Source organism: Pithys albifrons, chromosome 9 (assembly GCF_047495875.1).
Source record: "Pithys albifrons albifrons isolate INPA30051 chromosome 9, PitAlb_v1, whole genome shotgun sequence".
Classification (NCBI taxonomy): Eukaryota; Metazoa; Chordata; class Aves; order Passeriformes; family Thamnophilidae; genus Pithys; species Pithys albifrons.
The window spans coordinates 1,345,655-1,370,516 of NC_092466.1; the positions used below are offsets into that span (position 1 = coordinate 1,345,655).

Genomic DNA, 24,862 nt, shown 5'->3' on the forward strand with positions numbered 1-24,862 from the left:
AACTCGTTAACAACTTCCTAAGGCTGCACTGCATGAAGGTTCCAGGAGGATTTTCTTGCTCACTAGACATGAAAACAATTAAGAGGGACAGGAAATGATGAAGCTCCATAACACTGCCCATTAATATTCTCCTAATGAGAGCTGAGCCCAACCAACCAGTGGCCATTCAGTGCTAAAGAGTTCTGGATGGAGAGCGGGGGCAACACTCAGTTCTTGAACATCCAGATGCAAATAACACACAGGAAGTCCCAACACCAACATTCTGGAGCATTAGATTTTAATTGACATTCTGGTCTCTCCAGTGAAAACACAGTTTTAAATGGGGTGAAATACAGAGAGGATTTATTTACTGTCTGTCTTACTCCTGATGTTCCACAGGGCTAAGTTGTGTATTGCTCCAACAGGATCTCTAAATGAATAATTGTTCCAAGGATTTCCCTTCCCACTGATGTTGTTCCCCATCAATTTTCTCCCTTCAGCACAGGCAGCAATTCACCGTTTTCCTTCAGCTCCTGGAAAGAAAGAAATGCAGCAATTATGGACATTTAGTGATTATGCCAACAGGATTTCACCAGGGAATGCTGATGGATAAGGAAATAACTCCCTGTTTAGGAAGGGAATGCAGTGATGACTCACTAGAGGTCCCTCTTGGCCAAGACACAGGTTTAGAATGTGTTTAAATTCTGGTTTGTGTCTGTTTAGTAAGAGGCAAAATATTTAGTGGAAAGATACACCTTCAAAAGAACAGGTTGTTCTCAGCCTGCTCTTGCCCCCTGGATGGAAGTCCAGATTCCCCTCCTGGATGGAAGTCCAGATTCCCCTCCTGGATGGAAGTCCAGATTCTCCTCCTGGATGGAAGTCCAGATTCCCTTCCTGGATGGAAGTCCAGATTCCCCTCCTGGATGGAAGTCCAGATTCTCCTCCTGGATGTAATTCCAGGTATGTTTTAGGCATCCACAAAATTTCAGAACATCCAAAAGGCCTCCCAGAAAAGACAAAATATCACCCATTGATAAAGTCTGTTCCTCTCACCCATTAAACCCAACAAGATAATAAACTATTCTAAGGACTTGGGGTAAGAGGTGCTTGCCCAAATTATCTTGATGATTGAAATTCAAGTGACAAGGCTGTTAACTTGTTAAAGAGCCACAGAACACCAGGAAACAGTTTTAAAATAACAGGGAATTTATATTCTTTCCCCACAGCTCAAGAGAAACAGCTGTCTCTGGTTCATTCCATGTTATGCTGCATTAAAAAAATGCAGTTTAAAACCCTGACAACACTCATCCACCCATGGTGTGAATTAATGCAGCCCAATGATGCAAACAGACAAATTCTATTTAAATCCCAGGGAGAGGATTTTGCAGCATCTCCCAATGCCCAAGACTCCACTCACTGATCACTGAAAAAAACCCCACACTTGTCAAATAAACAGAATTATCTACATAATTTAAGTAATACCCACACCTGTTACATAAATAAAATTAATCCATAGAATTTAAGTCATGCCAGCATTTTTTTTTTAGAACTAAATGAGATTTATTGATTGTGCCTTGCCAGGAGTTACAATGGCCCTGGAATTGGCCATAAACCATCCAGACAGGAATGGGCTCAGGAGTCTTTTGGGTTGAGAGCTCTGGGCCTGCTGTTCCAGAAATCAGCAGCCAGAGCAGGAGATGCAGATCTATTTTTGTTGCTTCAGGGGCTGTTCAAACAACTGCAATAAACTTTGATTTTTGTCCAGGAATGAGACTGTTTGCAAGGAAAAAGAACTCTCCCCCACCTGGTTGGAGGAAAAAAGCAAAGTCAGAAGTAAAACTAAGGGGGAGAGACTTGTAAAAATGGGCAGAAATGGGTTTTGCAGTAACTGAGTGTTGTCAAGGAAATACATCCCAGAGCTGAGTGGGAATGGGGGAGGTTTAAAGCTCCTTTCCCTGGGTGTGAGCTCAGAGGAACCACAGGAAAAGCCTCCAGGTCATTTGGGGTCAAGATGTGGAGCCACCACAGCAATTCCTGCAGGTTATGGGGAAAAAAACCCATTTTTTTGCAATAAAAAGCCCATTTAAGCCCCAGCCTGTGCCATTCCCACCTTGACAATGTCCAAGCCCCCCACCAGCTCCCCCTTGACATAGAGCTGGGGGTACGTGGGCCAGTTGGAGAAGGTCTTCAGGCCTTGGCGCACCTGCAAGAGAAGGGGCTGAAATGTGGATTTCAGCTTCAAAAATCACAGAATCACAGAATGGATTGGGTTGGAAAAGACCTCAGAGATCATCAAGTCCAACCCTTGGTCCAACTCCAGTCCCTTTACCAGATCATGGCACTCAGTGCCACGGCCAAGCTCAGCTGAAAAACCTCCAGGGATGGGGAATCCACCCCCTCTCTGGGCAGCCCATTCCAATCCCTGAGCACTCTCTCTGCAGAGAATTTGTTTCTGCTCTCCAACTTCAATTTCCCCTGGCAGAGCTTGAGCCCATCGTGCCCCCTTGTCCTATTGCTGAGTGCCTGGGAGAAGAGACCAACCCCCACCTGGCCAGAACTTCCCTTCAGGCAGTTCCAGACAGTGCTGAGGTCACCTCTGAGCCTCCTCTTCTCCAGGCTGAACACCCCCAGCTCCCTCAGCCTCTCCCCACAGCACTTGTGCTCCAGTCCCTTCTCCAGCCTCGTTGCTCTTCTCACTTGGGTTGGAAGAGACCTCTGAGATCATCAAGTCCAACCCTTGATCCAACCCCACTGGGGCACCACAGAGTGCCCTGGGCTGGTGATCACAGTGGGGTTGAATCAAGACATGGTGGATTCTCTGTCCCTGGAGGTGTTTCAGAGGACACTCAGAGCCACATCCAGTCCCTTCTCCAGCCTCGTTGCTCTTCTCTGGCCCCGCTCCAGCCCCTCAATCTCTTGCCTCAACTGAGGGGCCCAGAACTGAACACAACACTCAAGGTGTGGCCTCCCCAAGGCAGAGTCCAGGGGAAGGGTCACTGCCCTGGGCCTGCTGGCCACGCTACTTTGGATCCAGGCCAGGATCCCATTGACCTTCTTGGCCACCTGGGCACACTGGTGGCTCCTGTTGAGCTTCCTGTCCCTCAGTCCCCCCAGGTCCCTCTGCCTGGCTGCTCTCCAGCCACTCTGTGCCCAGCCTGGAGCGCTGCAGGGCTTGGGGTGGCCAAAGGGCAGGACCTGCACTTGGCCTTGTTGAACTCCATCCCATTGGACTCAGCCCATCTCTCCAGTCTCTCCAGATCCCTCTGCAGAGCCCTCCTGCCTTCCAGCAGGTCGACACTCCCTCCCAACTTGATGGACTCAATCCCCTCATCTAAATCATCAATAAAGATGTTAAACCCAACACTGATCCCTGGGGGACACCACAGGTGACCAGCTGGACATTCCCCTTCTGCTCAGGAGCTCCAGGGAAGTCCTCAGGGATGGGGGAGCTTCGGTACCTCTTCGTCCTCCAGGATGTCAAAGGTCTCGTAATCGACACTGGAAAAAGGGAAAGAAGTTAATTATTCACTGGGAAAAAATCTCAAATCAACAAAACCCTCAAAAAGCCTTCAAAATTCTCCAAAAACCTTCAAAAATCTCCAAAAACCTTCAAAGTTCTCCAAAACCTTCAAAATTCTCAAAAAACCTTCAAAATTCTCCAAAAACCTTCAAAATTCTCCAAAAACCTTCAAAGTTCTCAAAAACCTTCAAAGTTCTCAAAAACCTTCAAAATTCTCCAAAAACCTTCAAAAATCTCCAAAAACTTTCAAAAATCTCCAAAAACTTTCAAAGTTCTCAAAAACCTTCAAAATTCTCCAAAAACCTTCAAAAATCTCAAAAAACCTTCAAAATTCTCAAAAAACCTTCAAAGTTCTCAAAAACCTTCAAAGTTCTCCAAAAAACCTTCAAAAATCTCAAAAAACCTTCAAAGTTCTCCAAAAACCTTCAAAATTCTCCAAAAACTTTCAAAATTCTCCAAAAACCTTCAAAGTTCTCAAAAACCTTCAAAATTCTCCAAAAACCTTCAAAATTCTCCAAAAAAACCTTCAAAATTCTCCAAAAGCCTTCAAAAATCTCAAAAAACCTTCAAAATTCTCAAAAACCTTCAAAATTCTCAAAAGACCTTCAAAATTCTCAAAAAGCCTTCAAAAATCTCAAAAAACCTTCAAAGTTCTTCAAAAACCTTCAAAAAGCTCCAAAAACTTTCAAAGTTCTCAAAAACCTTCAAAATTCTCCAAAAACTTTCAAAAATCTCAAAAAACCTTCAAAATTCTCAAAAAACCTTCAAAGTTCTCCAAAAACCTTCAAAAATCTCAAAAAACCTTCAAAATTCTCAAAAAACCTTCAAAAATCTCCAAAAACCTTCAAAGTTCTCAAAAACCTTCAAAATTCTCCAAAAACCTTCAAAATTCTCCAAAAACCTTCAAAAATCTCAAACAACCTTCAAAATTCTCCAAAAAACCTTCAAAATTCTCCAAAAACCTTCAAAATTCTCAAAAAACCTTTAGAATTCTCAAAAATCTTTCAACATTCTCCAAAAAAACCTTCAAAGTTCTCCAAAAACCTTCAAAATTCTCCAAAAACCTTCAAAAATCTCAAAAAACCTTCAAAATTGTCAAAAAATCTTCAAAATTCTCCAAAAACCTTCAAAATTCTCAAAAAACCTTCAAAATTCTCCAAAAACCTTCAAAATTCTTCAAAAAAACTTCAAAATTCTCAAAAAAACCCTCTCACAGTTCCCAAAAAAACCCACCCTTGACATTTTCAAAAATATCCTCAACATTTGGAAAAACTCTCAAAATTCTAAAAACCTTCAAAATAGCAAAAAGCCCCCACAATTCTCAAAAATAGCTCAAAATTTTGGAAAAAACTCTCAAAATTCTATAAACCCTAAATTAAAAATATCAAAACCCCCTCACGATTCTCAAAAAAAACCCCCCAAAAATTCTCAAACCCCAGAAATTTTTAAAACACCCTCAGAATTCTCAAAAAAAAAAAAAAATCAAAAATTCAGCACTACCCTCAAAATTTAAGAAATCCCTCAAAGTTTTCCAAAACACCTCCAAGTTTTCAGAAAAACCTCATAGAACATCAAAAATACCCTCAAAATTCTAAAAAAAAATACTCTCACAATTCTGGGAAAAAAAACCTGACAATTCCAAAAAAACCCTTTCCACCAATATTTTCTAATCTCTTAATTTATAAAATGCAGATTTTAAACCCAAACTGGCTTCCAAAATGCAGAGACTCACCCAGTGCTGTTCATAATTTCCAGGATTTGTTTGCTGAAGCCACACTTGGCCATCTGAAACACAAACCATGCACTGAACTCTAGATCTGTTGTATTTAAGGCACAACATTCCCAATTTATTGCTGGCTGATGCTGCTCAATCCCTTCCTCATCCTCTCTGTGCTGCCTCATGTGGATTTATAGAATAAATATTCTTTATTTTGGGACATCACTGCTCTTCACTTGCCATTGCAATAAACTACAACTAATAAACAGTTCCAAGTACAGCCATTCACAACTAAAATTCATTCATAATTAATATCTACATTTCAGACACTGAATTTATATTCAGCAATAATAAAAACCAGGGATTGTTCTATGGCCTGTGGAAGCACCAAATAAAAAGACAAATAACTGAGTTTCCAGCAGCATTAATTTGGATTAAAGAAAAACAAGGTAATTGTCAGTGCTTAAAAAAAATGTAATATATTCTGCAAGACTGACCTGTTTGTTCCCCTTCATGAAGAGCATCACAGGAGCTTTGTTTATCAAGGATTTAAGCCTAGAAAAAGCAGGAAAAAAACCATAAAATAGCTTGGTTATTATCCCAAAGTTAGGTATTTGAGAGGAAAACAAAGTGCACAAGTGGAAAGGTGAGATAAAATGGAGAATTCCAGACTGGTCTGGGTTGGGAGGGACCCCTTTAGGGAAGCAAAGGACATTCCCATGGCCTGAGATCCCCAAAAAGATGAAGCACAGCAAAAACTTTGGGATGAATTCAGTCAAGTTGATGCAGGATTGCAACCTCATGGCACGTGAAAAAGGTCCCATTTCATGAGAAACTCCTTCCAGTGCACACAAAGGGCTGAACACACAGAAAGGAGCCAAAAAACTTCCCAAAATAAAGAGTTTAAGGCCACAGTGAGACAATCTGCCCTTTATCTCTGGCCCAGAACTCAAAGGCAGTGGCTGCAGTTTGTGGCTTTACCCCACCCTTTAGAAGTGGGGTCAGAAAAAAGGGACTCAATTTGAAAGGAATTAATAAACCCACGGCTGCAGAAGTGCTAATTACCATCCCACTGAAATGGAGTGTATGAAAGGATTCCTCCACTGCACTGAGGAGGCAACAGAACCAGGAGGAGTCACAGCCACAGCCCCATCAAACCTGGAATCTGGGCTGGCACCTTGGCCTTCCAGGCACAGTCCAGCTTCCTGGAGAAACATCTCCCTGGCATGTCTTGATGGCACAATTCCCATAAGAACTGGGGAAAAAAGCCACAGCCAAGCCCAACATGTGCCTGATATCCAGACACCAGGTTTCCAGAGCTGACTCCTGGATTCTTCAGCTGGGGAGGTTAAAGGAGGACAAAGTGGCTCCCAGATATTCCTGTCACATCAGGAAGCAGCAGAATTCCCACTGCTGCAGCTCAGGGTCGTGTTCCCAAGGAGGAGGAAAGCAGGAACTGAAGGACACCAGGAATCAAGGAAAAGGGGGAGACAATGCAGGGATTCTCTCCAGTGACATCAGAGCTGTGTGACAAACCAAGCTGATAAAAGCCACTCATGTTTAAAAGATGCTTTTCCCAGTTATCTTTAGAGAATAAATTCTTAAAAGAGACAGGAAGGAATCTCTGTATTCCTGCTACAGGTGAAAAGGAAACCACAGATACAACTAAAGACTGTTGGGTCAGTATGACTTTATATGAAGGTGGTTCCATCCCTGGGCAGGGACACCTTCCACCAGCCCAGGTTCCTCCAAGCCCCATCCAACCTGGCCTTGGACATTTCCAGGGATTGCTGGATAAAAAGCAGAAAATTTGAAACAACTGCAGGAATTCTGGACGTAAATAAATCCTTGATGCATTTTTCATAAGATCAGAGAACAGGGATCTATATGAGGCTCTTCCCTATGGAACAAACTTCAAGGAAAGCTCAGAAATAGACACCTTGAAAGTAATGACCAAATCCATCCCACCTGTCCTCCAACTTCTGGGCCTTGGGACAGATGGTGTCCAGCTCTCCAGATGCCTCCAGTTCCTAGGGAGATTGGGCAGGGAAATCGCCTGTTAAAAGCGAGGAAAACATGCTGTGACAGCCCCAAGCCCCCAGAAACCCCCAGTGTGTGACCTTGATGATGTCCAGCCCCCCGATGAGCTCCCCAGCCACGTAGAGCTGGGGGTAGGTGGGCCAGTTGGAGAAGGTTTTCAGCCCCTGCCGAACTTCCTCGTCGGAGAAGATGTCGAAGCTGCTGAAGGAGACGCCGTGTTTGTTCAGGATCTCCACCATCTGCTTGCTGAAACCTGCAGAGGCAGAGCAGGAATTCAACAGGATTTGAAACAGAGTTCCCATGTCTCTGCTAAGCCTTGTGCAGATAAATCAGATTTTTCTAGGCTGGAAATTCAAAACAGCTCCAGCTGTTATGCTTTGCTCTCTCAATAGCCTCAAATATTACAAATGGGAAAAAACCACATTTATTACTGTTAAATTATTTATTACTTCTCACTAGCTTAACTTAAAACCTGACTTTTATGTTCTCTCCTGTTTTGCTGTAAGAGCATCCTTTCCTATTTTATGGTAAAAGGCAAATTCCTTTTTAAACCGTTTATGTTCTCATGAGTATTTAATATTATTTTATTCCCCTTGTGACACTTTAATACCATGTTTTCTTTCCCTTTATGACAGATTTCCTTATGTCCTGCCCTGACAACGCTCTCAGCAGGATATTAAGCACTGAATATTATGATTTTACAACCAGATTTTGTAACTTTAATAGTGGCCAACGTGAGACGTTTCCCCCTTTTGTAACTAAGCACCTTTTGCCCAAGAAAATCATCACATTGTTTGTAAAAACTTGTGGGTGTGAAAATTTTATTATTATGGAATTTACAGTCATCTCTTTACACCTCCCAGACAACCCAATCCCATCGTTTGCCAAAAGGATCCCTGAGAATTTGCCCATAAATCAATGTGATAATAAGGTTTTATGTCTTTGCCAGCTCGTTCTGGTTTGCATTCCAACACCTTTGCAATCCTACCAATTCCCTCAAAGAATTCCAACAAATGCTGTGCAGACAAATGAAAACCTCTATACAAATATTCAATAAAAAAAAAAAGGGAGAGACAATCCTTAAAGGCTTTAATAAAGGAATAAAAACCCCAGGGTTTAAATGGGGAAAGGAATGGAAGTGGCAGAGCAGAATAACCTTTGATTTCAGCCATGGAAATGTGGGTTTTTACTGCAGTTTTCATGTGTCATTTATTGAGACATGAAGCAGCAGTTTTTGTACTTGTGGCATCCAAGTTGCTTCTCTTTGCACCACTGAAGTGTTGAGTTCATGCACAGCCTGAAGTCAAACAGATCCTGGAATTTCTCCTACATCTGGGAGTTCATTAATAAACAGCTAAAGGCTGATTGCTGGGGGTTATTCCAATATATTAACTCATTTCTACTGTAAGAAACTGAGGAGGGGGGAAAAACCAGCTTTATTTTAGCTATAGGCAATTCCATGGAAACCAGAGAGGTGGATTGGTTGGGGTTCATCTGGAAGTTTGTGCTCAGGGATGAAGTGCCCAAACAGCTCCACTTCCATAACAAAAGGGAATTCAGGGTGAATTTCTGAAGAAATGCCTGACAAGCAATAATTAAACTGCTGACAAAGTGGTTTAAGTGTTATCTGGGTGATCACTGACTCCACAGCAAGAAAAACACTCTGAATAAATTAGTGATGAAGCAGAGAAACAAATACTGCCAAATAAACACCAATGCCACCAAATAAACACCAATGCCACCAAATACCAGTGCCACCAGATAAACACCAATGCCACCAAATAAACACCAATGCCACCAAATAAACACCACCAAATAAATACCAATGTCACCAGATAAACACCAATGCCACCAAATAAACACCAATGCCACCAAATAAATACCAGTGCCACCAATTAAACACCAATGCCACCAATTAAACACCAATGCCACCAAATAAACACCAATGCCACCAAATACCAATGTCACCAATTAAACACCAATGCCACCAATTAAACACCAGTGCCACCAAATACCAAAGCCACCAGATAAACACCAATGCCACCAAATAAATACCAATGTCACCAAATAAATACCAGTGCCACCAAATAAACACCAATGCCACCAAATAAACACCAATGCCACCAAATAAATACCAGTGCCACCAAATAAACACCAATGTCACCAAATAAACACCAATGCCACCAAATAAACACCAATGCCACCAAATAAACACCAATGCCACCAAATAAATACCAGTGCCACCAAATAAACACCAATGCCACCAAATAAATACCAGTGCCACCAAATAAACACCAATGCCACCAAATAAACACCAATGCCACCAGATAAACACCAATGCCACCAAATAAATACCAATGCCACCAGATAAACACCAATGCCACCAGATAAACACCAATGCCACCAAATAAACACCAATGCCACCAAATAAATATCAATGCCACCAAATAAATACCAATGCCACCAACTAAATACCAAGACTACCAAATAAATACCAAGATTACCAAATAAAGCCACTAAAATAATACAACATCTGCAGCAACCACTCCCAAGTGTTGACAAACACACAGCCAGGGGGACAAACCATTCTCCAATCTCAGCTGGTTCTTCAAAGGAAAAAAATGCCAAAAACTACAATAAAATCCCCAAATTCCTGCTGGATAAGATCCATGATATGGAACTTCTACACTCCTAAAGCCACCTTGTTGCATGATATAAATGTAGAATTATCTGTACAGAAATGGATGGAACCTCACCAGGAAGATATACACTATTTTAAGTCCAAAGCACCTGATTCAACCCCAATAGGCCCATTCAGGAGCTCCAGCACTGTGGCCCCTCCTCTGAGCTCTTTTATTTGCTCCTGACCCAAACCCACCAGAAATTAATGAGAACACTCCTGTTCACTCTATGGACTCAACTTCTCCATTTCAACAGCTATGCCAGACCAGCACCTTCCTCTGACATTTGACCAGGAGCTTCTCATGGAGCTCAACACTAAGTTAGTCAAGAACAGCAACTGAACTGTGAGCAAGTCAAGAGAATGAGGGTTAAGAAAAAACATTTCCACTGAGATAGGAACACATGGAGTCATGGAATGGTTTGGGTGAGAAGAGGCCTTAAAGCCCACCCAGTGCCACCCCCTGCCATGGGCAGGGACACCTCCATCAGCCCAGGTTGCTCCAACCCCATCCCTGCCATGAATAAACACCTGAGAAGTGTCCCAGTTCCAGGATAACGCTGCCCATCCCACATGCTTTAGAAAGCTCCTAATCTGTCACTTCATTTCCACACTGAACAGAGGGAATAACAACTCTCCAGCTGCACCTGAGCCACAGGCAAACACCTCCAGTGCCAGGTGAACATGACACTGTTGGGATGTTGTGGCAGAGGATCTGCAGTATCAGAAATGGAAAATATCCTGTAAGAAATGGGCTCGTGAAGATGAAGCAGCAAGCCCAAATGCCTTAAAAACAGAAGCTTTTACTGTTGTGTAAATATGGATTCCTTGTTCTTTTTTCCCTGAATCACAGAATCATAGAATGGATTGGGTTGGAAAAGACCTCTGAGATCATTAAATCCAACCCCTGGTCCAACTCCAGTCCCTTTACCAGCTCATGGCACTCAGTGCCACATCCAATCTCAGTTTAGAAACCTCCAGGGATGGGGAATCTGCCATTACTGTCTTCTTCCCAAAATCCCCTGAGAAGACCATTATCTCACCAGCCAGGACTGTCTGAGTTTGTCCTTGAAAAAGTTTGTTTAAGTTCCCTGATTGGCCCTTATTTTACCCTTTCCTATTGGCTGTTATCCCTGGTTCCTTATTGGGAGTAGTTGGAATCCCACCAAAACCTTTAAATATTTCTACCCATGTTAACAAAGCTCTCTCTGGTCCCTCTCCTGTGGTCAGCCTGAAGGGAAGTTCCAGCTAGGCAGGGGTTGGTCTCTCCTCCCAGGCACTCAACAATAGGACAAGGGGGGCTCAAGCTCTGCCAGGGGAAACTGAAGTTGGAGATCAGAAAAAACTTCTTTGCAGAGAGAGTGCTCAGGGATTGGAATGGGCTGCCCAGAGAGGGGGTGGATTCCCCATCCCTGGAGGTTTTGAAACTGAGCTTGGCCGTGGCACTGAGTGCCATGATCTGGTAAAGGGACTGGAGTTGGACCAAGGGTTGGACTTGATGATCTGGGAGGTATTTTCCAACCCAATCCATTCTGTGATTCCATGGATGTGGCACTGAGTGAGAATCCACCACATCTTGATCCAACCCTACTGTGATCACCAGCCCAGGGCACAGAGTGCCCTGGGCTGGTGATCACAGTAGGGTTGGATCAAGGGTTGGACTTACTGATCTTGAAGGTCTTTTCCAACCCAATTGATTTTGTGATTCCATGATTCTTATCACTCTCTACAACTCCCTGATAGGAGGTTGGAGCCAGGTGGGGGTTGGTCTCTTCTCCCAGGCACTCAACAATAGGACAAGGGGGGCTCAAGCTCTGCCAGGGGAAATTGAAGTTGGAGATCAGGAAAAAATTCTTTGCAGAGAGAGTGCTCAGGGATTGGAATGGGCTGCCCAGAGAGGGGGTGGATTCCCCATCCCTGGAGGTTTTGAAACTGAGCTTGGCCGTGGCACTGAGTGCCATGATCTGGTAAAGGGACTGGAGTTGGACCAAGGGTTGGACTTGATGATCTGGGAGGTATTTTCCAACCCAATCCATTCTGTGATTCCATGGATGTGGCACTGAGTGAGAATCCACCACATCTTGATCCAACCCTACTGTGATCACCAGCCCAGGGCACAGAGTGCCCTGGGCTGGTGATCACAGTAGGGTTGGATCAAGGGTTGGACTTACTGATCTTGAAGGTCTTTTCCAACCCAATTGATTTTGTGATTCTGTGATTCTTATCACTCTCTACAACTCCCTGATAGGAGGTTGGAGCCAGGTGGGGGTTGGTCTCTTCTCCCAGGCACTCAACAATAGGACAAGGGGGCACGATGGGCTCAAGCTCTGCCAGGGGAAATTGAAGTTGGAGAGCAGAAAGAAATTCTTTGCAGAGAGAGTGCTCAGGGATTGGAATGGGCTGCCCAGAGAGGGGGTGGATTCCCCATCCCTGGAGTTTTTTAACCTGAGCTTGGCCGTGGCACTGAGTGCCATGATCTGGTAAAGGGACTGAAGTTGAACCAAGGGTTGGACTTGATGATCTCAGAGGTCTTTTCCAACTCAATTGACTCTATGATTCTATGATTCTAATGTGTGTCTCTCCTGGGGCATCTCCAGGGCCACGTGGCAGAGAACAAAGGGGGAGCACATCCCCTCCAGGTAACAGGTCAGCTCCCAGGGCCTGGGTGCCCCTCAGCTGTCACAGGATGTCTCTCCCCAGATGGCACCAATCTGGCCAATGCCACCAAACTGAGCCAAACTCCAGCTGCAGGGCTGCTCACCACAGCGGGGCTCCTTGGGAGAGCCCTTCATGAAGAGCATGCAGGGGGCAGCGTTGATGAGCTTCTGCAGCCGCGCATTGAGGTCCTCCTTGGTGCCGGCGCCGGGCGCGGCGGGCACGGCCGTGCTGGACACGTGGCGCTGCACCTTCCTGCTCAGCTCGGGGGCGTGGGCACCATCCAGCCTGTCCACCTTCTGCGAGTTCTGCAGGAACCAAAGCACAGCGTTCAGCACAGTTTGTGCTGCTACAGAAGGAATGAACACCCACCAGATGGGGATCTCCACGGGCTGGAGCTCCAGCCTGGCACCCCTTGCTGGTCCAACTGGTCTCAAGGGCAGCAAATTTGCCACCAGAAATGTATTATTAGAGAAAATACTATGAGTTTGTTATGGGTTTAGCCAGGTGGGCCTAAATTTAGGTTTTAAAGTTCAGCTAGGCCTAGGATTGTCAGCTGATTTAAGCTGGGCTGAGCTGACAGCTGACTTCTTCCAGCCAATAATCTTGTATTCCATCCCATACTACATCATCTCAAAGGGGGTAAAATCCAGTGTGTGGGAGTGGCTTGGGCAGTTCCATCATGGCTGCACTAAGAGGAGGACATCTGGCAGCTCCTCTACTATGCTGGGCCCTGCTCCTGTTGCCTCTGCTTGCATTTTGTTTGCATTCAGGGAAGTAGAAATATTTTGTTGTTATTTATACTTTCTCTTTCCTGCTAAGTGTCCTTTGGAGTGCTTATGAATTTAGAGCAATGGGCTTTGTATTAATTGGGGAGTGAGGAGTTATTCCTTGTTATATATGCATAACTTGTGTAAGTGTGTGTTATATTGTAGTTTCCTCTTAATTTTCTCTTTTCTATATATAAATACATGTAGTTAGTTTCAGCATAAACCTGGATTTGAGGGTTTTTCTTTCCTCTCCCTCTTCTTTTCCCCTTAGCTGGTTGGGGGAAGGAAGAACCCTTTTCACCCTGTCCTGGACAGTTGGTGTTTTGCCAACTCAACCCAGGACAGAGTTTTATTCTCACAGGCAAATGCAACCTAAACAGACTTGTCATTCCCATTATTACTTGATTTACTTGGGGCTTTGCCATGTTGTAAAACTACGAGACAAGAAGATACTACTGTACATTTTTTGACCCAAGACAAGAAGATACTACTGTACATTTTTTGACCCAAGACAAGAAGATACTACTGTACATTTTTTGACCCAATACAAATTACAACTACTAAAAAAAACCAAAAAATAAATAAACTAACTAAAGAAACAAACATATAGATAGATGATAGATTGATAGATAGATATAGAGATAGCTAGATATAGAGATAGCTAGATAGCTAGATAGATAGATAGATAGATAGATAGATAGATAGATAGATAGATGATAGATAGATGATAGATAGATAGATAGATGGATGGGTGGATGGATGGATAGATAGATAGATAGATAGATGATAGATAGATAGATAGATAGATAGATAGATAGATAGATATAGAGATGGATAGATAGATAGATAGATATAGAGATGGATAGATAGATATAGATATACATATAGATATAGAGATAGATAGCTAGATAGCTAGATAGCTAGATAGATAGATAGATAGATAGATATAGAGATAGATATAGAGATAGATAGATGATAGATAGATAGATAGATGGATAGATAGAGCTAGAGATAGATATATAGATATAGAGATAGATAGATAGATAGATAGATAGATAGATAGATAGATAGATAGATGTCTAGATAGATATAGAGATAGATAGATAGATAGATATAGAGATAGATAGATATATAGATAGATAGATTAGATAGATAGATAGATAGATGGATGGATGGATAGATAGATAGATAGATAGATAGATGGATAGATAGATAGATAGATAGATGATAGATAGATAGATAGATAGATAATGGGTAGATAGATGGATAGATAGATAGATAGATGGATAGATGGGTAGATAGATAGATAGATAGATAGATAGATAGATATTGATTGATTGATGGATGGATGGATTGATAGATATAGATGTAGAGATAGATAGATAGATAGATAGATAGATAGATAGATAGATAGATAGATGGATAGCTAGATAGATAGCTAGATAGATGGATAGATAGATAGATGGGTAGATAGATAGATAGATAGATAGATAGATAGATAGATAGATAGATAGATAGATATTGATGGATGATGGATAGATATAGATGTAGAGATAGATAGATAGATAGATAGATAGATAGATAGATAGATAGATAGATACAGACATACATACACAGACAGATAAATACATACATACGTAAATAAGGATGGATGTGTAAAAGTTTAACATGTATAAAACTAAGCATGAATCCCAAAGCAGTTAAGGAAGCCCTGAAATATTACACATGAAGTGCAAAAATAATTTCTAGCTACTTTTTTAGGTTCCACTGGATAGACTTCAATCAGATATAGAAGTGTTTCCTCACTGAGAAAGTTCTTAAGGTTGTAGGAGCAGTAGCACAAAAGTGTACATATTAAGAGTCCACAAGGAATGCATTTTCCCTTGAATCCATTTGCTCTTAAATAGATTTTCTCTTACCTTAAAGAACAAGAACGTTGGAACAGAACTAATTTCATATTTCTCCGACACTTCAGGCACAGCTTCAGCTTCCAACTGAAAACCAACCAAAAAAAACCCAGATTATTTTCATAATCTTCTTTAAAGTTCCACTGTGGGTGGCAGTGCTGCCTGCAAAGCTCTGCTGGGCATTGCCTCCCCTTGCCCAGGGGCTGCTGCTCAACTTGGGGAGGCATTTGCATTTAGATGAGGCTGCCTGTGCTGTGTGTGCCCCCCTGGGCTGGCGGTGCCCAAGCAGGTTCAGAGGTTTTAATTTGGTTGCACATTCCAAGAGGCGCCTGGAGGCTGCAAAGAACATTTTTGGTGCCCTGGTGACCCTGTAAATGTTCAGTGCAGTGCAGCTCCCACTATATTGCACTGCATAAATCGCTGCCCCCAGCCCTGTGCCCCCCGGGGAGGGCGCTGTGCCCGCACCAATCCTGGCACTGCCCCATCGATCCTCCCGGGGGCTCTGCATCACCACTGACACGAGCCAGCAAAAGGAGGGGTTCTTCCCCTTCTAAACTCCATTTTTAACTCCTGCAGGGCTGCTCAGTGGCAAACCTGAGCTTGTTGCTTGTTATTCAGTGCACCATTCGATGCACAAACTGAAATTACATAATGCAGTGACTGGCCATGAAAATACACCTTAATTAACTCACGTTCTGAGCTGCTCCAGCTCTACAGGCTCTGAAGGAATCCACACATCACAGAAGCAAACCAGGAGTATGAAAACTGAATTTCCCAGCCCCACATCTCCTTCTGTAAATCCATCCTCCAATGGAGAAACTAAAGCTATAAATTGAAAGCTTATGTTCAATTGAAATTGAACTGAAAGCTTATATAGAATTGAAAGAGAACAGACAATTCCAATTATTTATCCTCTTCCCAGTGGCATATGATGGATTCTACCTTTGATATTCATTTTCTTTCCCAGTAAAACTTCCTGCTTTAATACTTATTATATTTATTGCATGTATTTATTAATATTTATATATAATAAATAAAAATATCATTTAAGAGAATAGATTTAATTTCATATTTCAGTAACTTGCTCTTACTGGCACAACTTTCCAACATGTTGTTTCTAAGTGTTTTGGGATCTACACACACTTTAATTTCAAACATCTGAGGACTTACCAGCTTTTTGACAACTAAAAGGCAGGTTTGGCTACTCTGGAATGCAAAATTCCACAAAGAACCTCCAAAATCCAACACATTCCTTATGAGGAGCTTCTCCCCCCAAAACATTTGTCAAGAAAATTCACCCAAGAATTTCAGTGGCTTATTTCCTCTCAGCAAGTAATACCTAGAGGAGGGAAGTAGGGGGAAGGATGTGCCACATCTTAGTTTTACAACACTGGACCACTGTGGAACTTTGTTAATAAAAAATAAATTGCTGCTGAAAAATAAAGGTCATAAGTAAATAATACATGAATATTAAAAAGGCAACTGAGAGTTTTCAAACTCTGCTGGGCAGAGTAAAAGCTACTAAACTCCAGATAAATTTAAGCATCTTGAATTTGCAAGCTGTTGACAAGTGGCCTTTTGAAGCTCTGAGTCATAAAATACCATTCCAATAGTTCTTTCCTGTTTTACCAACACCAGCTGAGAGGGGAATCATTAAAAACCCCCACTGAGAACCTGCAGGACTGTCACCTGAGAGTGACAACGTTGCACAGCCTGAATTCACCTTCCTGAAGGTTCATCTGCAGTCCCACAGAAACCCTCTGGGAATTCTGAGATCCCTTTAACATCCCCAGGGTTGGGGAGCAGCCGCTCCAGTGGGAGGTGTCCCTGCCCATGGCAGGGGGGTGGCACTGGATGGTCTTTAAGGTCCTTCCACCCCAAGCCATTCCAGGGCTCCATGTCTGACATGACCAAGTCACTCCAGGATTCCATGTCTGACATGACCAAGCCACTCCAGGGTTCCATGTCTGACATGACCAAGCCACTCCAGGGTTCCATGTCTGACATGACCAAGCCATTCCAGGGTTCCATGTCTGACATGACCAAGCCACTCCAGGGTTCCAGGTCAGCCATTTCAGGGTTCCATGTCTGACATGACCAAGCCATTCCAGGGCTCCATGTCTGACACGACCAAGCCATTCCAGGGTTCCATGTCTGACACGACCAAGCCACTCCAGGATTCCATGTCTGACACGACCAAGCCACTCCAGGATTCCATGTCTGACATGACCAAGCCATTCCAGGGTTCCATGTCTGACATGACCAAGCCACTCCAGGGTTCCAGGTCAGCCATTTCAGGGTTCCATGTCTGACATGACCAAGCCATTTCAGGGTTCCATGTCTGACATGACCAAGCCACTCCAGGGCTCCATGTCTGACATGACCAAGCCATTCCAGGGTTCCAGGTCAGCCATTTCAGGGTTCCATGTCTGACATGACCAAGCCATTTCAGGATTCCATGTCTGACATGATCAAGCCACTCCAGGGCTCCATGTCTGACATGACCAAGCTCATCACTGGCAGCAGCACCTCAGGATAACAGATTTAAACAGTGAAAAGTGCGTTCAACCCACACCTTGAAATGTGAAGCCATAATGGCACCTGGAAACCAAGCCCACCCATGTCTGGTAATACCTGAGTTTGTAAGAATGGCCCCCTTTGGCAGAGCTGCTCTCCTGACTCACCTGCACGAAGGTGACCTGCGTGTGCTCCTTGGCCAGCGCGGCCATGACCTCGTTCATCTGTGCACACTGAGGGGCCCATGGTGCCCAGAAATGCACCACCACCAGGGACCTGGGGACACACAACACCACTGCATTCTTGAGGGAACACTCAAGGAAAACAAACAGAATCACACAGTCATTTGGGTTAGGAAAGAGCTCCCAAATCCTCGAGCCCACCCTGTGCCCGATGCCCATCTTGTCCCACCTTGTGTGCCACGTCCAGTCCTGCCTTGGGCACCTCCAGGGTGGGCACTCCACAAAAAAACCCACCCACACCCACACCATCTTCCTAAGGAAAAAGTAAATCCAGCAAGTGAAACCAGGAATGTTTTCTAGGACTTGCCCAGAGAACTTCAGTCCTTTCCAGGAAACACTCCAAGCCCCAACCAGCCTCATCACAAATCAGAACTCCACACTGTAATGTTGCTTTTCTGCTTTGATTCTCTTCCACTTCTTATTCCAGCCTCAGTCAGGTTTCCTGGAGTGTTTGGGATTGATTCCACACAGCATTTAAAGCTGGGAAGTCAGGGGTGTGAGCATAAATCCCACCACTCTGGGTACCAGGAGGGAATTCCCACGAACTTCAACAAACTTGGATGGCAACAACAAGATATTGAAATTCTCAACTCCCTTTTCCAGCTTTGCTGAGGTCAAACCCACTGGATAATGGGAATAAAGAAGAACTACTATTTTATTTGGAAAGATAAAGAAATTAAGCCAACAATTCCACATAAACCATTCGGAGTCTTTAGTTACTAAATAATGGATGTTCATCATAAATTTTAACAGCTCTATGGGCAGCACAACATCCCAACTGGACCAGTGACCTCCTGTAACCACACACCCTGAATGCTTTAAAATTCATAAACTTGATTTCCCAAAGCAATTCTGGAAGATTTTGGTAGAAAACTAATAAGAAAACCTTTGTTTTCCACCCCCCCATGCCCTCAGAGTGTGGTCCTGCTAGAAAAGCCAAGGAAGTTATGGAATGACAAGGCAGCTCTGCTGTTGTGCAGGTGCCAACCTTGCACACCTGAGCTCAGGAAAGGTCCAGGACAACCTTCTCCAGGGTTCTCACCAGGACAACCTTCTCCAGGGTTCTCACCAGTACAGACTCTCCAAGACTCTTGTAAATGACATCCCAGAATTGTCTCTCTTGAATTCCAACTAAACAGAGCAGGGAAGAGGAAGGTTCCAGCCCAGGCCCCCTCCATGACATGGATCTCCTCAGCATTCCCACAGCTGGCAGCTCACCCAGCCACGTTTAATTAAGATTTCTGAGCCAGCAGGGACAAGCTCTTCACATCACACCACCCAGGAGAGAGTAATGAGGGGAGATGATGAGGCAGGTGGGGCACTGATATCTCTGAGATGCCCAGAGACAATGAGGGAACATTTAAAATGAGAAAAGCAGCACAACTTGCAGATGTGCAGGACAAGATGCTTGTCCTGGCCAAGCCAAGGGTGGCAGGAGGGACACCAGGGGGCACAGCAGTGGCCTCATGGCCACACATCAGGCCAAAGCACCCATTGCTGACTCCAGGCTCCTTCTTGCCATTGACTTCTCCAATCTGCACCAGGAATGCAGATTCTCACCCTGCATTTCCCGAGCTCTCAGTTTAATTCAGTGTCCACAGCAGGGCAGAGCTGGCCACAGCAATGGCACAGGACAAACAATCACAGGGTTATCTAACCCTCATCCCACCAGAGCTTCTCCTTCCTTGCAATTCTCCTTCCTTCCCAACATCCAGCTGGAACACACTCATTTTTAACACTAATTTCAATTTAACGTCATTTAATCTACACCAAGAGTTTGGGGGTTGTTTTTTGTTGGTTTGTTTTTTTATAATTCATTAACAGAACATTCCCAATTTCGCAACTGAACTGCCCTCTGAGCACTTTAATTTAACCTTAAGAAACAGCCAGAGTGAATGACAATCCCAGTTTTGTAACTGAACTGCCTTCTCTGCACCTGACCACTTTAAGCTTGAAAAATACCCAGAGTAATTCAAAATATTAAGAAAGGATAAAAATAAAGAGTCAGGAAAATGAAGCACATCAGTGATTTTAAACCAAATATTCCCTGCATTCAGCCAAGGCATTTCTAACACCTCCACTATTACCCACAAAAGAGGATGGGAACAAAATGGTCTTGACAAGTCCCAATTTTTCTCTTTAAACCTCAAGAGTTACATTTATTCTACCACACAAACTTCTTGATAACTTGATGCAAGAAACATGAATTTTCTGAAACAAGAAATGCTACGAAAACGAAGTGTAATTATAAATTCTGGCAGTTGCAGCTCATTGGTGGTAATTTCATTATTTTGGAAAAATCATTTAAACCAAAATTAGCAGTAAAAGAGCCTTCAGCCTGTCCTTAAAAATTCACTCTTTTTTTGTCTTAGGATTTATCACTCAAGATAAAACCACTTCCTATACGAAAGTTCTTCCTTACCCATCTTAAAAAAGTGAATGTTTTGAACTACTTTTTTACATCTTTGCCAACTTCATGTGATAATCTAAATACAGACGGTACCTTAAGTCAGTGAATGTGTATTTTTAAAGTTCTACTACTGTTTAAAATCAAGACCATTAAAAAAAGAAAATCTTCTATGATTTGGGGGCTTTTTTCTGTTCTGTTTGGTTGGTTTTTTTAGTAGGAACAAGAACCAAACCCAAATGTTTTCAAATGAAGCAGAGCAAGAGCCTTATCAGTACCATCAACTCATCTGAGGTCAAGAAAAATTTATTAAAAAACCAATTCCATTAAAGAGAAAACTGAATCAGCTTCTGTGGACAAAGGGAATGAGAAAATTAATGAGGGTTTTGCTGAAAATAAGCTTCAAATATTGTATTTGTTCCTGAAGCCATTTTCATTTGGCACGAGTTTCCTCTGCTGTCTCCAAACAAGAATTCAGCTGAAGGACAATTAAGAAAAGAAACTGGAAGTGATGCAGCAAGTTCCAAAGAATTTGGGTTCTTCTTCCCATAATCAGCATTTATCAAGGTTTCCCTGGGCTGTCCTTAAAATGGGGCACTGGTGGTTTCACCACCCTTCAAATCACTCAGTTAATCAATAAAGAGCCCATTCATCTGTAATTACAGTGATAATTATTGTGACTCTTCCCTCCCAAAACACAACATGTGCATGGAATGCTGGAATAACATCCCTGGGAGTGTCCCAGGCCAGGCTGGACAGGGCTTGGAGCAGCCTGGGCTGGTGGGAGGTGTCCCTGCCCAGGGCAGGGGTGGCACTGGGTGGGCTTGGGGGTCCTTCCAACCCAACCCATTCCATGACTCAGTGAAAGGAGGATTAGTCTCTTTTTAGAGCATAAACCCAGGTTAGTGAGGAAGCAGCTGTGCCCCCTCTGGAGCCTCTCCAGATGTTCCCCCCAGCTGTGCCCCCCCTCCGGAGCCCCCCCAGCTGTGCCCATCCAGCTGTGCCCTCCTGGACCTTCCCAGCTGTGCCCCCCCTCCGGAGCCCCCCCAGCTGTGCCCATCCAGCTGTGCCCCCCTGGATCCCCCCAACTGTGCACCCCGGGGCCCGTCCAGCTGTGCCCATCCAGCTGTGCCCCCCTGGATCCCCCCAACTGTGCCCCCCGGGGCCCGTCCAGCTGTGCCCATCCAGCTGTGCCCCCCTGGATCCCCCCAACTGTGCCCCCCGGGGCCCGTCCAGCTGTGCCCTCCCGGCTCTGCACCGCCCGCTGTGCCCCTCCGGAGCCCCTCCAGCTGCGCCCCCCCAGCTGTTCCCCCCAGCTGTGCCCCCCCCCAGCTGTGCCCCCCAGCTGTGCCCCCCAGCACCCCCCGACTCTTCCCTTGGCTGGTTTTCCCTTGTCCCGCGCGGGTTCCATTGAGCGCCAGCCCCGGCGCGGCCCGGGGGCACCGCAGGGGTGGCACCCCGGGAGGGGACGCCCCCGGGATACCCCCGGACAGCCCGCCCGCCGTGCCCTCACCTGTCCCGGAGCTGCAGCAGCTCCTGGAACTGCTCGGCCGATGTCGCGGCCGCCACCGCCCCCGCCATGGCCCGGCAGGGACACAGAGAGGGGACACGGCCACGTGGATCCGGTGCGTCATGTGGTTCCGCCTGCCCACGTGTGCCAGGGCACAGGACAGCCCAGCCTGCCCCTTCTCTGCCTGCCTACATGTGCCAGGGCACAGCACAGCCCATCCTGCCCCTCTCCCACCTGCCCCACGTGTGCCAGGGGAAAGCACAGCCCATCCTGCTCCTTCCCACCTGCCCACGTGTGCCAGGGCACAGCACAGCCCATCCTGCCCATTCTCTGCCTGCCTACATGTGCCAGGGCACAGCACAGCCCAGCCTGCCCCTTCCCTGCCTGCCTACATGTGCCAGGGCACAGCACAGCCCATCCTGCCCCTTCCCTGCCTGCCTACATGTGCCAGGGCACAGCACAGCCCATCCTGCCCCTTCCCTGCCTGCCTACATGTGCCAGGGCACAGCACAGCCCATCCTGCCCCTTCCCACCTGCCCGCGTGTGCCAGGGCACAGCACAGCCCATCCTGCCCCTTCCCACCTGCCCCACGTGTGCCAGGGCAAAGCACAGCCCATCCTGCTCCTTCCCACCTGCCCACGTGTGCCAGGGCACAGCACAGCCCATCCTGCTCCTTCCTACCTGCCCACGTGTGCCAGGGCACAGCACAGCCCATCCTGCCCCTTCCCACCTGCCCCACGTGTGCCAGGGCACAGCACAGCCCATCCTGCCCCTTCCCACCTGCCCACGTGTGCCAGGGCACAGCACAGCCCAGCCTGCCCCTTCCCTGCCTGCCCCACGTGTGCCAGGGCACAGCACAGCTCATCCTGCCCCTTCCCACCTGCCCCACGTGTGCCAGGGCACAGCACAGCCCATCCTGCCCCTTCCCTGCCTGCCCACGTGTGCCAGGGCACAGCACAGCCCATCCCGCCCCACGTGTGCCAGGGCACAGCACAGCCCATCCTGCCCCTTCCCACCTGCCCACGTGTGCCAGGGCACAGCATAGCCCATCCTGCCCCTTCCCTGCCTGCCCCACGTGTGCCAGGGCACAGCACAGCTCATCCTGCCCCTTCCCACCTGCCCCACGTGTGCCAGGGCACAGCACAGCCCATCCTGCCCCTTCCCACCTGCCCCACGTGTGCCAGGGCACAGCACAGCCCATCCTGCCCCTTCCCTGCCTGCCCACGTGTGCCAGGGCACAGCACAGCCCATCCTGCCCCTTCCCACCTGCCCCACGTGTGCCAGGGCACAGCACAGCCCATCCTGCCCCTTCCCACCTGCCCACGTGTGCCAGGGCACAGCACAGCCCATCCTGCCCCTTCCCTGCCTGCCCCACGTGTGCCAGGGCACAGCACAGCCCATCCCGCCCCACCTGTGCCAGGGCACAGCACAGCCCATCCTGCCCCTTTCCACCTGCCCACGTGTGCCAGGGCACAGCACAGCCCATCCTGCCCCTTCCCACCTGCCCCACCTGTGCCAGGGCACAGCACAGCCCATCCCTCCCCTTTCCCATTTCCCTTTGTCTTTGCCAACGTATTCTGTGAAAAAGAATCTGAGATCTTGCCAAGCTGAAATGAGATTCTCACTCCAGGAGCTCAAGGCCCATAAAGCTGCAGCTGGAACCAGGATTACCCCTGGAGATGGGAATTGTTGTGATGGGAATGACAAGAACGGCGAATATTTCATTTTGATTTGTCTAATAATCCTTCTGATGCAGAAAGAGAAAAAAATAATCTAAAATACTCTTATCCCTTTTAAAAAGATGGTCAAATAACATCCTGAAATTTTACTGTTCTTATAAATTTAGTGTCAAATTTTGACACGTTAATCTTCAATATTTGAAACAAAATCTCAAAACCAAACCAGAAATTAATCAAAAATAAAATATTTATGTTTAGACTTCAATTTCTTGTCTTTTCTCAAAGACTTTTCTCAAAGTCTTTTCTCAAAGTGTAAACACTTTTGAAGAAAACAAAGAAGATGTAAAACTATGTGGGTTTTGTAAACAAATTCTAGTTTTTGTAAGTAAGTGGAAGGAAGAAAGTCTGTTTATTTTCACTGGCATTTTAACCTGACAGAAACCCAGTGCAATAATCAGAAATTTGAACCTTTAGGGAAAGCATATTTGGGATTTTTTTACCTCATTTTGCTAAGTTCCAGAGCTTTTAAAAATGATTCTCCCTTTCAGTCACAAAACAAGGAAAAAACAGTATTTTTTCCCCATAAAATAAATCCTGAATCCTTGGGCTATAAATAAGCCCCACAGGTTGCCTGATTTTATTTTAGATTTTGGATCATAGAAATAAAATTCCATATTGAATAATATGGAAAACATTTCACTGGGAAGAGCAGCACAGGACGTTGTGCTGTGCCATTAATGAGGCTAAAACAGGTAATTCCACAAACAAATCTGGTTTCCAATGGGAAATTCCTTTGCTTTTACACTCCCCACCAAATACATTCTGTTTGATGGAAACATTCCTGCTGCATTAAGGACAGACTCCCATGGAAAACTGCAATTTTTGCTGCCACTGCCCAATTCCCTCTTGGTTTGTTGCTTTTTGTCCATGTTTTGGTGCCGCTCCTGAGCCATTTTCCACCAATGGAGCTGGATTTTGGCTGTGAGGGAATTCAGCAGAGCATCCCAAGGGCTGGGGTCAGGGATTGTGGGATGGAGGGCCAAAGCCAGCGCCCAATGGCACGGCTGCGCTTCGGGAATGGAGTGTGGGACAGATGTAACTCCTGGAAATAAATCTCCCCCTCCACAGCCGATGGCAACTCCAGCTCTGGCACATAATTCAAACCCTCCTCCTTGAATAAGGTTCCCAAGACCTTTTCAAGGTTCCTCTGGAAGGGAAAGGCAGGGATGGCTGTTACAA

The 24,862-nt window shown here is 45.4% G+C and overlaps 1 protein-coding gene across 1 annotated transcript; it reads right to left on the reverse strand.

Annotated features, from left to right (window-relative positions):
• Positions 1-260: 260 nt before the first annotated feature.
• Positions 261-22,064, reverse strand: GLRX3 (glutaredoxin 3). Its single transcript, XM_071564088.1, has 11 exons — positions 21,948-22,064; positions 17,953-18,061; positions 15,281-15,355; positions 12,698-12,899; positions 7,337-7,509; positions 7,185-7,246; positions 5,714-5,771; positions 5,232-5,284; positions 3,438-3,477; positions 2,090-2,182; positions 261-512 (listed from the first exon to the last, which is right to left on the reverse strand). Exons 1-11 carry the CDS (start codon positions 22,013-22,015, stop codon positions 462-464), a joined length of 984 nt encoding a protein of 327 aa, XP_071420189.1. The 5' UTR covers positions 22,016-22,064; the 3' UTR covers positions 261-461.
• Positions 22,065-24,862: the final 2,798 nt, after the last annotated feature.